The following is a 14,981-nucleotide window of genomic DNA, read 5'->3' as shown; positions in this document are numbered from 1 at the left end:
AGGGCCTGAAAATGTGTTTAATTCTTAGAAAACTCACTTCACTTACAGAAACCTCATGACTGAATATTTCTTGAAGACACCAGGAAGTTTATGTTCATGATATATTAGTCATCACTTTAAAGTAGCCAGTTGTATCATGTTATACTTATCTGCAATATCAGCCTGAATAGGAAAATCTGAAAAATGTCGCTAACCAATATTTTTCAATGATTGTTTGTTGGTAATGAACCAGTCATCAATTGTGACATATCAACCAATTCCCAACACTAACTTCACCCCAACTGAACCAGCCCCACCCTAACTCTACTTCACTGACCTAACTCCACTTCACTGACCTAACACTGACCTACTTCTTCACTGACCTAACTCTACTGACCTAACTCTACTTCACTGAACTCTACTTCACTGACCTAACTCCACTAATAATAATAAGTCCATTTGTATAGGTAGCTTGTGACTACTTCACTGGTTAACTGAACCAGCCCCACCCTAACTCTACTTCACTGACCTAACTCCACTTCAACCTAACTCCACTTCACTGACCTAACTCCACTTCTAACTCCACTTCACTGCACACTCCACTTCTTCACTGACCTAACTCCACTTCACTGACCTAACTCCTTCACTGACCTAACTCCACTTCACTGACCTAACTCCACTTCACTCCACTTCACTGACCTTACTCCACTTCACTGACCTAACTCCACTTCACTGACTCCACTTCACTGACCTAACTCCACTTCACTGACCTAACTCTACTTCACTGACCTAACTCTACTTCACTGACCTAACTCTACTTCACTGAACTCTACTTCACTGACCTAACAAATAATAATAATAAGTCCATTTGTATAGCGCCCTATATCCAATCACCAAGTGGTTGCTCATGGCACTAACCTTCACTTTACTTCACTTCACTGACCTAACTCCACTCTCATCTCTATGACATCCCAATGGCTGAATGAACACAAAATGTTGACAGGTATTTGTATTTAAAACTACAGTAGGGTTGTAACATCACAGAGAATGGTAGTTGCCATTGCTCACTGATTTGGACAACTTAGGTTTTGGTCAGGCAGCTGTATAGCAATGCAGTGTTGCATAGCAACAGTTTCAGAGCAGCTGTAGTTGCATAGTGTTAATCTTAGCTCCCATTCTGCAGTCCACTAGTACCTCCACAGAATGGATCATTAAGTCCTGATTCTTGTCTTTAACATGGCTCAAGTTCCCTGCCCAGCAATACTACATGTATTAAAGTAACAGGGCCTTGTTCCAGGAGTGATCTCAGCACTAGTATGATAACTACCCCTTATGTTAAAACAGACTTGTAAAAGTCCAACTAAGAAGATCACTTTGTGGAACAGGATCTAGATCCTGTAATAAACACAACGGTGTATCACCACAAATAGTAGATATTCAAGCAAAAAATTAAAACACATGTACCGGTCGAGTTTTGAAAAGATGATATCTTGTGTTTGATTGGCTGATGTCTGAGCAGAGAAGTTGATGTTGTTGATGATGTATTGGTCTTTTGGAAGCTGAAGTAGGAAGTTGTTGGTGATGGCGCTTTTCCCTGTGCCTGTAGGACCGACAAACAGCACAGGCTTGTCCTTGCTGAGGAACCGTTCCAGGAAGTACCGCTGTCGCTCGGTCTCCACCGTGTTGATGATCAGGGCATTAATCTACAAGGGAGATAATCACAATTAGCGGAAAGTCTTTTTGTGTTTCATCTCCTGTTTCATGATCAAATACAGATGCATTTACCTGATATTAGACTTTCAGTCATATTTCAATCTTGATTGCCGAGGTAAATATTACATGTAAACTTAAGATGTCTCATGAAAAATAAAAAATAATATCACCAGTTATATTTTACTGCTTATTATATCAGTTATTTTGGGATTAATATTGTACATGTATAAGCCAATGAGGATAAAATGTTACATCATTAAATAGCCATCACATGAAAACATGTGTGAAATATGATACTCACCAATGTGAATTATAGCTTACCAGTATCTATATAATTCTAACCGAAAATATTTAGTTATGTAGCTAAAAACATTTATACATTTATATCTGAAAAGGAAAGATGATGCTTCATTCTTGAAAACAATATCTTCATTGTTCCTGTGAAGAATGCTGATAAGCTCATATACCAATTGTCACTGTTATGATGAACAGTGGCATATCTTACCTTATTTCCATCATTTTGTTAATTTTCAAAATAATTAATCATAATTATAATCTTTCTACTAAACACAAAACCATGGGATTCTGTGATGACAACGTTACAACAAAACAGGTGTTCCACTAGCTGTGTCTCACACCTGTAATTAAGCACAAGAATGATATTGTATGACTTGACTGTCACAAGCCAGGTACAGGGTTACCTTAACCAAACCGATACACAAGCAGTCTAACCATCTCGTGTTAGAGGGAAGAAATCTAGGATGGCTATGTCATACTGAAGGTTTTCAGGATAAGGCATAAAGCATTGTGGCTCCAAGGGTGGTGACTGAGAAAAGGATGTTTTCATTGCCCACATCACCTTATATAGACAAATAGCTGTACAATTTTAATAAAAAACATTTTCATTCAAGAGTATGACCTAGACACAAATTGTTCTTGAAAACCAATGAACATTTTGAGAGGTCATTTAATGTAATATATGTACAGCGAGATCCACAACAGTATTAGGCCCTCCTGAGTGGGATTCATTACATATACTCTAACATATGAACGGAAAACAAATATTCTTCTTGTTACTTGACTGAAGATATTTACTGTAAGTATTTGTCAAAATATTGTGGAAACTTTTACATTGTAAAACACACTAAAGATATCAAATTTTATAGTTTTAATGTAAGAAATCTTTCAATTTCCTCATATCATATTTTAAAAAGCACATAATTTTGAAAAACATGTGTAATTACTTCACAATTATTGAAAATTTGAATATGTTCTGATCAACAGGTACAAAATTCCTTTAAGACCCAAGGCTATTCTGATAGATCATAATGTTTTAAATATATGCAAATATACAATAATAATAATAATAAATAATATTTTACATATTACCATCCTATATTATTAATGATGATTTACTGATACATGGCATTACCATGTGTAGGACGTCTCAACTATTCTGGTATAGAAACACACATAAAATAGACCTGACGCACAGATGGACGGACGATGGACGCAGACAACGGACCTCCACATTGAGAGAGATACATGCACTAATGGGGTTTATTAACAGGGGAACATATACCTCTCTAGGACAGCAACATGATGGGCGCAGGAGGTTGTTAGTAGCTGAAATGAGCGACTAGCTTACCATGATACGAAGATCTCTATCTCGCTGTCAAAATCAATGTCACATTGAAATGTTAATTGCAACTAGATAAATTCAAATGAATAAAGAAAGTATTAATCTAAAGTGTTAAGTTTGTGATAAAAGTATGACTGATATAAGCATTTTGACTTCAGTGTTTACCAATACATTCTGTTTGGCCAGTCCAAGTATACTACTCAAAACAAGATAAGGACCACCAAAACTCTTTCATGTAACTACAGTTAAATACCATGACAGATTATAATGAACAAGATAGAATTCAGTGGTCCTTTCTGTAGCAGTATATTACAGAGAATTGTGAGACGGAGAAAACTAGGTTGGTTCTGATGCAGAGTTTTGACAAACTCATCCACAATGGTTTATGGTAAACACAAAAGAAAATGACCAATAGAAATGTTAATACAGGATAATGGTACTGCAATGTTTCATGGATTAACACAACATGTCAAATCTCTTGTTTACCTTTCTTGTAGAAAGCATTAGAAATAAGCATGACAGAAGTTGTGAGATTTCATGTTGCAAAATGCTGTGGAGATTGTTACCAGCTGGGGTAGTAGTTTCAGAGAAACATCGGAACTACACGAGAGTTTACTGAGGGCAGCGTGAGGCCCTTGACTACAGGCCCATGATGTCCTCATGTGTTGCACGAGATTAGAAACATCGGAACTACACGAGAGTTTACTGAGGGCAACGTGAGGCCCTTGACTACAGGCCCACGATGTCCTCATGTATTGCACGAGATGAGAAACATCGGAACTACACGAGAGTTTACTGAGGGCAGCATGAGGCCCTTGACTACAGGCCCATGATGTCCTCATGTGTTGCACGAGATTAGAAACATCAGAACTACACGAGAGTTTACTGAGGGCAGCGTGATGCCCTTGACTATAGGCCCACGATGTCCTCATGTGTTGCACAAGATGAGAAACATCGGAACTACACGAGAGTTTACTGAGGGCAGCGTGAGGCCCTTGACTACAGGCCCACGATGTCCTCATGTGTTGCACGAGATTAGAAACATCGGAACTACACGAGAGTTTACTGAGGGCAACGTGAGGCCCTTGACTACAGGCCCACGATGTCCTCATGTGTTGCACGAGATTAGAAACATCAGAACTACACGAGAGTTTACTGAGGGCAACGTGAGGCCCTTGACTACAGGCCCACAATGTCCTCATGTGTTGCACGAGATTAGAAACATCAGAACTACGAGAGTTTACTGAGGGCAGCGTGATGCCCTTGACTATAGGCCCACAATGTCCTCATGTGTTGCCGCGAGATGAGAAACATCGAACTACGAGAACTGAGGGCACGTGAGTTTACAATGAGGGCAGCGTGAGACCCTTGACTGACTACAGGCCCACAATGTCCTCATGTGCACGAGATTTGAACTACAGAGAGTTTACTGAGGGACGGATTAGGAAACATGTGTTGGAAATTAGAAACATCAGAACGAGAGTTTACTGAGGGCAGCGTGAGGCCCTTGACTACAGGCCCACAATGTCCTCATGTATTGCACGAGATGAGAAACATTGGAACTACACGAGAGTTTACTGAGGGCAACGTGAGGCCCTTGACTACAGGCCCACAATGTCCTCATGTGTTGCATGAGATGAGAAACATCGGAACTACACGAGAGTTTACTGAGGGCAACGTGAGGCCCTTGACTACAGGCCCACAATGTCCTCATGTGTTGCACGAGATTAGAAACATCGGAACTACACGAGAGTTTACTGAGGGCAGCGTGAGGCCCTTGACTACAGACCCACAATGTCCTCATGTGTTGCACGAGATTAGAAACATCGGAACTACACGAGAGTTTACTGACGGCAGCGTGAGGCCCTTGACTACAGGCCCACAATGTCCTTATGTATTGCATGAGATGAGAAACAAGTATTTAATGAAAGCGACACGATAATTACAAACTGAAGAAAACCAATAATCCACTTCTGTGTGGGCAGTGTCAGTATTGTAGGTGATAACCTAATCAAAGTGACTGCAAAGTTTATCCACTGGCTTGTTATCCTGAATGTACAGACACCCTTTCAGACTTTATTGTGGTTCTTCCACTGGCTTGTCACGCTCACATGATACAGACACCCTTTTAGACCTGGTTCCAGAAAGCTGCTTACTACACTATAGACACAGATATCATCCCAGACATAGTGTGAAGCCTTCTCCTTGTGGGATCCAGTACTACATGGCTGGGAGGTAGTGTAGCATGACAGACTGAAGGGTTCAGTCACTACACCAATGGTGATTTTCACAACGTAATGATTACATAATTTCTTTCTGAAATAATCTCATCTGAGTGATCACAAATGATTTTGTGATTTGAAAAGAAAGTTAATGATCAATGCATTTCAAATTTTATTAGTAGTTAGTAGTCCAAGAAAATAGAGCTGTTTTAGTGGCAGCTATAGCTACAGAGCAGAAGTTTTGTCAGAGGGTTTTGGAAGTGTGTAAATAGACAAACTATAGCCATTGCAAAGCAAGTGATATTATATGTCTTTTCGGAGCATTTGCATTTTGCTCAAATTACCTTTTTGTTCCGTCAATTCAAAGAATAACATGGAAAAATGACTGGATATTTTAACACATTAATGTTTCCATTTGTCAGAAGCCAACAAAATAACAGTAAAGTGATGCTGGCTGGTTATTTAACCATAGATAAACAGACTATTGTCACAGCTTCATCTGAATGTATTATGTTGTCTACTGATATGTTCACAGCATCCCGGCATATCATGACGGCATTGGGAGTTTCACTCAACTGGGAACTGTATTCAGCTCTTGTTTCTCTTGAAACATAAAGACAACAAACTTCCCCCATACATAACACAAACAAGGTGTGGATGTAATTTTACACAAGACAGCATCATAATAGGAACAATGAAGTAATAATGAAATGATGGATTATATTTTATTTTAAAATGATTTTAGGGGGTTTATTATCATATCTTTAGGTATATTTCTTTAAAAATATATAATATGCAAGTTACAAAATTGATCTCGACTTCAAAATTCTTTCTTGAACAAATAAAATGTTACACATCTGATTAATGACAATTTCTCTGGTATTATGTAGGACACCTCTGAAGAAAATGTGTACAGATGTGTAGAAGGAAGACAACTAACACCTCATTGTTAACACCAGGTACCATAGCAACAGCCGACATACTACCAGATGTATGTTTCATCCCCAAACAACAGAAGGTAAATGTTGGATAAAGGCAAATGAAAGTATTAGTACGACTGTAAGAGTTAAAGATATGAAATGTCAGGGCAGTCTCTTGTATTTTAAAACTTATCACAATCATATAATTGTTCATATTTTCTAAATGAAATAATACAGGACCTTCATATTTCAGAACAACAAAAATAGACAAATTGACATCTGTTATGCGAGACTGTTATCATGTTGCTGGAAGATTATGATCCTCCAGGATTTAGGTGTAAGGATCTTATCCTGCAGAGAGGTCTCGCGTAGTGCACAGTGTAGTCAAGGTGACAAGGTATATTGTGTGCAGACTCTCAGTGGTAAAGGTAAATAACACGCAATCAGCATAGAGAACAAGTTCTTTATTTAAAAGGTATAAATTAAAAACCTGTCATCCTATACATTGCTTGTTATTATTGCATAAGTGCAGCATAATCAGATTTGTGTGATATATGAGCATGTGGGCTTGGAGAACTTAGATCCTACTTCCCTGAAGACAACTATTCTAAACATATCTATACTCTAATTCTGACAATTTTACTTCCTGTCGAACAATATGTAAAAAGTGACATTTTGCTCAAATATATTCAACACGCTGATCATATATGCGTACAGTACACGACTGTCTGCGAGGAATGATTATTTCGAATAAAACATTTAATTCCTCTGTTGGCATGCTGATCATTTGTCAGGGAAGTAGGATGCCAAGGTGCATGCATGGAGAGGATGGAATGATATAATACAGGATGTCTTACCGAATCATCAGAAGCAAACACGCTTTGTGGTTTTGTCTTTGTTAAACAAAAATAACACAAGTCATTAAACAAAGATATTAAACACCCTCTATATTGTTAGGTAAACCATTATTGACTAATTTATTTTCATAGTGCTATATGTATCTACCCATGTAAACTCGATGAAGACTGTTGCAATTACGTACATAAACAGAATAATTATGTCAACTAAGAGACAACTGATGATGAGACGTTCAAAGATTTCACTTATTGAATGGGAGTCAGGTCCTGCATGACACAATACTAAGAACAGGAATATGTAGTTGTAAATAAAATATTAATTTTCATAATTTATATTCTACCAGGATGAGGAAAGAACCTTGTGAAATTTACACCCATACTATTACTATACACTACTCAACTGTTGAAAGGGAAAGTACATAATGTAATCAGAACTAATTAAATATACACTTGCCATATGAGTTTGTGTATGATGGAAATATGAAAATATCCCTAAGATAACTGGAGTTATCAACCAGATTTATTGCCAACACAGATATTGACAGAAAATATAATCTTACTACATGTAATACAATGTTCTCACACAAAGAATATCAGAGGAGAGTCTTGTTGCTCTTATAAGATTCCTAATGGCCAGTCAATATTTTAAATTGATGCAGTCAAGGGGTGAATTAAATTCTGGCAGGGTAGAACCCAGCGGTATGTTTAGCTGGATATGGCAACACCCAGATGTGCTTTGAGGCATTGGGTAACTAGAAGAATTAACGTGACATTGAGTATATACCTCAGGATGAAATGATTGTTTGCTACAATGTAATACCTTAGCAAGGAAATAATTTACAATGTATAAAACTAAGGATGAAATGATAGACTGTTTACAACAATCCATAGATATTTACATGAAATGACTGACTGTTCATTAAAATGCATATCTCTCAGGATGATTGACTGTTTATTAATTGATCTCTCAAGATGAGAAACTGTATATTACAATGCATATCTCTCAGGATGAAATAATTGACTCTCAACTAAAATGCATAAGACATATCTCTCAAGATGAGACGATTAACTGTTTATTACAATGCATATTTCTCTGGATGAAATGATTTGACTGATTATTACAATGCACTGTTTATTACAATGCATATCTCTCAAGATGAGATGCTCGATTGTTTATTACAATACATATTTCTCTGGATGAAATGATTGACTGTTTATTACAATGCATATCTCTCAAGATGAAATGATTGACTGTTTATTACAATGCATATTTCTCAAGATGAAATGATTGACTGTTTACTACAATGCATACGACATACAAGTTAAGATATTGACATTCTAGCTAAGACACTGACATGCACACAAATGCCCACAGGTACATTGTCACAAAACACACATGCAGTTTTTGTACATGTTAGCCCATCACCTTTTGTTGAACAAATTAATTAAATATTGTAAATGCAAACATAAAAATAGTTGTTTCCTTTTTGATTTAAGAAAAAGCCCATCACCTTTACTTGATGACACTAAGAGAATAAAATGTTTATTTATTTTCAGTTAGTACTTCTTGCTAAAGTTGATAATTAACCTACATCAATTCATTCTGACCAACACTTTATATTGCAGACACATTGCCAACAAACACATAGGACATATCTTTGAATCCCCTTCCCTGGAGACACATCATATAGCTTCACATTCACAGGTAGACATTGTACAATTATTAACTACAATAAACAGTATTTTCACTCTAGTGTTGGTATTTTTATCTGCCAAGAGTTGTTATTGTCACAACCTAATTTGAATGGTCATTGCTACATAATATTAATTTGTTTAATGTCAGCTAGTTGTTACACAAACATGATCACATTGAGTGATCTTTGCTTACCGTGGTAACTTCCTCCTAGCAAGGGAGCAATAACAGGTTATATTGACATGAAGAACACAACTGTGGTGAAGAAGAGCACAAATACCCTGCAGCTCGTCTACCTCAAAAACCTTCCTCATGTTTCTACTATAACACTCTGAAATACCAATAGAGGATGGCCTCCAGTGAAGACAAATTATGGATTAAGCCAAAAATAATATAAAAAGCTAAAACTGTTTTGAAATGATCTTACCCATTGTTATATTAAAAAGAAACTGCATAAAATTAGTTAAAGAACACCTGATTTGTTTTATATCAACCAGATTAATATGAAAGAATTTCATGTATTTTTTCAACTTCTTTTCAGGTGTATTTTTTATAAAAACTATAATCCTTCTTTGGGTTGTTGGTTTTGTTGAGTACAATTTACAGCATATTATGGCAGCCTGGCTATGAAACCAGATCAGCAAATGATTCATAGTTTGAGCAAAGTCTCACTGTGTCAGTAAAATACACAATAAAACAGGCTTATTATCCACTGCCTCTTGTGACAAGCACAGGTTGGTGGAGACCCATTTCAACCCTAAATAACACAGGCTGCTGGAGACCCATTTCAACCATAGATAGCACAGGTTGCTGGAGACCCATTTCAACCCTAAATAACACAGGCTGCTGGAGACCCATTTCAACCATAGATAGCACAGGCTGCTGGAGACCCATTTCAACCCTTCATAGCACAGGTTGCTGGAGACCCATTTCAACCCTTCATAGCACAGGCTGCTGGAGACCCATTTCAACCCTTCATAGCACAGGTTGCTGGAGACCCATTTCAACCCTAGATAGCACAGGTTGCTGGAGACCCATTTCAACCCTTCTTCATAGCACAGGCTGCTGGAGACCCATTTCAACCCTTCATAGCACAGGCTGCTGGAGACCCATTTCAACCCTAGATAGCACAGGCTGCTGGAGACCCATTTCAACCCTTCATAGCACAGGTTGCTGGAGACCCATTTCAACCCTAGATAACACAGGTTGCTGGAGACCCATTTCAACCCTTCATAGCACAGGCTGCTGGAGACCCATTTCAACCCTTCATAGCACAGGTTGCTGGAGACCCATTTCAACCCTTCATAGCACAGGTTGCTGGAGACCCATTTCAACCCTTCATAGCATAGGTTGCTGGAGACCCATTTCAACCCTTCATAGCACAGGTTGCTGGAGACCCATTTCAACCCTTCATAGCATAGGTTGCTGGAGACCCATTTCAACCCTTCATAGCATAGGTTGCTGGAGACCCATTTCAACCCTTCATAGCACAGGCTGCTGGAGACCCATTTCAACCCTTCATAGCACAGGCTGCTGGAGACCCATTTCAACCCTTCATAGCATAGGTTGCTGGAGACCCATTTCACCCCTTCATAGCACAGGCTGCTGGAGACCCATTTCAACCCTTCATAGCACAGGTTGATGGAGACCCATTTCAACCCTTCATAGCACAGGCTGCTGGAGACCCATTTCAACCCTTATCTTATTCAACCACACAGTACCTATAGGCATGATCTGATATACGGATCAAGTGGTTTTGTTGAACAAACTATGCATTTATAATGGGTACAAGAAAATACTAGCAACAGCAGCAAGCATAGTCTGACAACGGCACGTGTTGGTCATCATGCAAGTTCACTTTTATCCACTTGCAAAATTGACATGACATGCAGAGATTTAACAACATGGCGATACTACAGCTTTGTATGATTCTTGTAAACAATGTGTACCTTAACATGCTCAGCATGCAAACATTTGATGTTTACAGTCAGACATGCCTCTAGTCTCTTATCACTGATACATTTCTGGCTATTTAACTATGACCTTTAAACAAATTTGATTTTTGGTAGGTTTTTAGGTTTTGAATTCATATGGGTTTTTTTTGTTAAGATTTATATGAAAATGACAGAAATAATTATACAAACATCAAGGGTACAATAATCAACAGGACGGACAGACACACAATACAACACAAACAATGGCAGCAAACTACAGGTCTCAGCTGAACAGAAGATGAACTGAACTGTTATTGAACTAAACTATGAAGTCATGTAAACAATTTCAGCAAAAATGATGCATATCCCGATATTATCTATCATTTCCTCATATACCATTTACTTTTAGACAAGAAAACATACAGGAGAACACAGAATTATACTTTCACTGCCAAGCTGAGCCACAGTTATCTCCCCTGACTAGCACATCTACTGGCCACCAGGACAAGACACAGATTACACACAACATGGTTACCTGAATTTCCTGCAGGCAAAAGCAAAGTGAAGTCTTTAGTCAATTTATGAAAGAAAACACTCTTAATTGGACAGTCTTCTCAAAGACAAAAGTGTCCAGAACACTACTTTGAGATGTGTTAAAAGTCAATGAAATGAAAACAGGTCATGTGTGCGTCACTTTGGCCTTTGTCCACACACATTTTTAATTTTTGTACCGGTACACTGTGTGATATAACACTCACTCACTCACTCACACTCGACCGATCAATCAATCATCTTCATTACCATGATCTATCAGCACCAACAGCATAATGTCATCTTTGCCATGAAGGATTTCATTGAATGTTTGAATGTCAGTATTGCTGCCGATACACAGATACTTCTTTCAGTGTAGGTGGGGTGTATATCACTGATGTATAGCATATACTGGAGTTATGAGGCATGACTGACTAATGCATGGAAGTATGCATGAGGGGCAAGGACTGGGGACTGAACCTGTCTGGATGATAATCAAGATCATATAATGCCTGACAGAATACAAGATCAGTTGACACAACAGAATTTTAAGTCGGAAATATCTTTATTCACAAAAGAATCTTTAAATACTCTGGAACTTAAATACCATTTGACTAGGGGGTCATAAATTTTGTATGTAAAAATATGTTTAAAATTACGCTTAGAAATTGTGGGAAGGGGAGGGGGGTCATTGATTTTGTACATGACATGCAAGGGGGGTAACTTATTTTGTACATATATTCTAGGGGGCATTCACATTGTACATGCTTCTCCGTAAAAATCATCATCACCCCACCCCCACCCCATCCATAAATTATGAATGGTCCCTAACAATGACAAAAATAAGTTTTTCACTACATGGAAATCAATAACATTATGTGTGAGATAGGCAATGTTTATGCACAAGCATCAGCTAAATGGATTTGTTAGAAACACACTCAAAAAGCAAGTTTTATAAAAGTGAGAACATTATGCATACTTGCATGATCTCTCTACCTACAACCTTTCCTGATAGAACTATTCAGATAATTCCTCAAGATAGATATCCAGTAACAGAAGTAATACCTACTGACCATTAATACAAGTAAAGAAGTCTAGGATCACACAACACACCCACTCTGACATGCTGACTATAGTGTAGATAGTGTATACGTGCAATGCAAACTCATGCGTGAAGAGGACGTGTTTCACTTGTACTGCATAACAGGGGGAAGGCTGCATATTGACCTGAAAAATCCCTGTCATATTTCACACCCGAGAAGCTGACAGTAGATATCAATTTCAAAAACAACTGGAAATAGATTTGTATTGTTAATGAAAACAGCTGATTTGTCGAAATACTTCACTTTCCAAAAACTGAATTTTATATTTCTTCAGTAAAGAGTCCACTTGAATTTTTATACAAAAGCAACAAAATATCATAGGAAATGTCCGTTATAGTAGAATTCATTGTATGGTACAAGCAGAGCTATGAACACACTGGTAGACACAGTGTCCAAAAGACATTATTTCCTGCCTGTTCTATACTGGATGGAACAGCCTCTCTATTAATGCAGTCAAGCTAGGGAGGTCATTGTGCATCTTAGTATCAGTAAATTCATTTATCAATACCACTCAATATCAATATTCAATTAATAATTCAATGCCTAGTTCATAATTTGATTTAAATCGCAGGTAATTTTTATCGATATGCATACAGAATAATTAGTAATTAAGTTATACATGAATATCAATATTAATATTTGTGATCAATGACATCCCTAGTAGCAACACTCCTTGAAACGGGTCTGACATCCCACACACGTCCACTACACCACTCTCACTTCACACCACATGCTGTATGGCCAGAGTCAGTTGTCTACCTTTGCTTTGCTGTCGATGTTGAAGGATGTCACGAGGCTGCTCCAAGAGTGCCAGGAACCGTACTGGCGGCGGATATACACGTGGTCAAACACTGAACCCTTCTTTGGGATCATCAGCCCTCGTGCAAACTTCAGGTTCTTTGGTCTGGAAACACAGGGTTTAATGAGGTGAAACATCTGCATTGTTACAGCAATATCATGGCATCGTTCCAAAATATTTTCATTTTTGACAGGGACAGTTGGGTAGCATAGAGGTTAAACTTTATTTCTTTAATAGGCCAACGGCCAACATGAAAAATACATTTAACATACTTTCAAACGCGCATTGCCAACATCCGCCTCCCCCCTCCCCTCACCCAACCCCCTTACAAAGACCTTTCGTGACAAAAGATAGCACTAGAAAGAAGATACACATTCACGGATAATTCAGATTATAGTTTTGCTTTACCTGACATATATGATAAACAAATTTGGCTAAGTTGAAGGTTAATACTTCAACTTTGGTTTGTAAAAGACTTATAAACTTCATCATGTTTGGAGACTTGTATACGTCCAGAGGTAGGTAGCGACGTCTAAATGTCAAATACTTAGTACAAACCATGATAACATGATATTCATCCTCCATGTCATTTTTGCAAAAAGGACATAATCAGTTTTCTAAAGCTAATTTTGGTAGAGCCCATCTTCCTTTCTCAATCATAAGTGAATGAGAAGATAATCGTAGTCGTGTCAAGGCTACCCTGTAGTTTATAATATCAATTTGAGATAAATACTTTTCCATGGTAAGTGATGATTTGATAAGCAAATATATTCTTGTTTCACTAAGTGAACTTAGATTATTTTTCCACATTTGTGAATGTATATCAATAACTCTTTGTCTAAAAGCACTTATAAATCCTGTACAATTTAGAGTCAATTTCTGCTGTAACCAAATATAACCATATCCATACTGAAACAACAAGTCTCTAATGAGAGTAACCCATGTTGTATATGTTGGATTCTGCCAAGCGTTGTCGACTAAAGCCCTATATATAATGCTTATATATCGGTTTTCGTCACAGGTGATAATCTTAAAGCATTTGCACCTCATGCTGACCATACAGGTTAACAAAGGTCTTGTGTAGATCACTACCACTCAATGAACCTTAAAGAGTCTGGTGCTTTACATACCTTGGATATTTGCCTGTGGCCTCCATCTCACACAGAGTTCTGAAGAACTCGTCAAACTTGAGCCGTGAGTTGGCGTCCAACGTGGCACCGATGGACCAGACAACGGAGAAGAAGAAGTAGGAGATGATCATGTTGGTTCTCTCCTCAATGATTTTCTGGTCCGTCAGTGAGGTGGGCACCGGCTCCTCCTCTTCCTCCTCCCCTTCCTCGGGGATGTACGACTCCTCATCTTCGTCCTCCTGGCCCAGCCGTCTGTGTCCACAACAGAACATGTATTACGTATAGTTTGGTTTATTTCTTTCCTAATTTGCTTTGAAAAATCTCAGTTTAGCGACAGAATCCTGCCACAGAAGACAAGCATACCCTTGGTTGATAGTGCACCCACTCATGGTGCTCATAACTGACAAGGTGTTTTAACTGCAAAAGGAACTCACCAAAATTATAATACTTTTCAAGAT

The 14,981-nt window shown here is 38.1% G+C and overlaps 1 protein-coding gene across 1 annotated transcript in view; it reads right to left on the bottom strand.

Annotated features, from left to right (window-relative positions):
* The window catches only part of LOC124252955 (dynein axonemal heavy chain 3-like), an 81,757-nt gene that overhangs the window by 40,252 nt on the left and 26,524 nt on the right, over positions 1-14,981 (bottom strand). Inside the window, 5 exon segments of the mRNA XM_046686655.1 lie at positions 1,444-1,682; positions 3,341-3,364; positions 11,496-11,504; positions 13,354-13,498; positions 14,524-14,775. Of these exon segments, the coding sequence (XP_046542611.1) occupies positions 1,444-1,682; positions 3,341-3,364; positions 11,496-11,504; positions 13,354-13,498; positions 14,524-14,775 (669 nt within the window).

The sequence above is a fragment of the Haliotis rubra genome, unplaced genomic scaffold (assembly GCF_003918875.1).
Source record: "Haliotis rubra isolate DU_JTF1 unplaced genomic scaffold, ASM391887v1 Scf53, whole genome shotgun sequence".
NCBI classification, from domain to species: Eukaryota; Metazoa; Mollusca; class Gastropoda; order Lepetellida; family Haliotidae; genus Haliotis; species Haliotis rubra.
The sequence above is the reverse complement of the archived record's forward strand: the minus strand, read 5'-3'. Positions and strand labels throughout refer to the sequence as shown.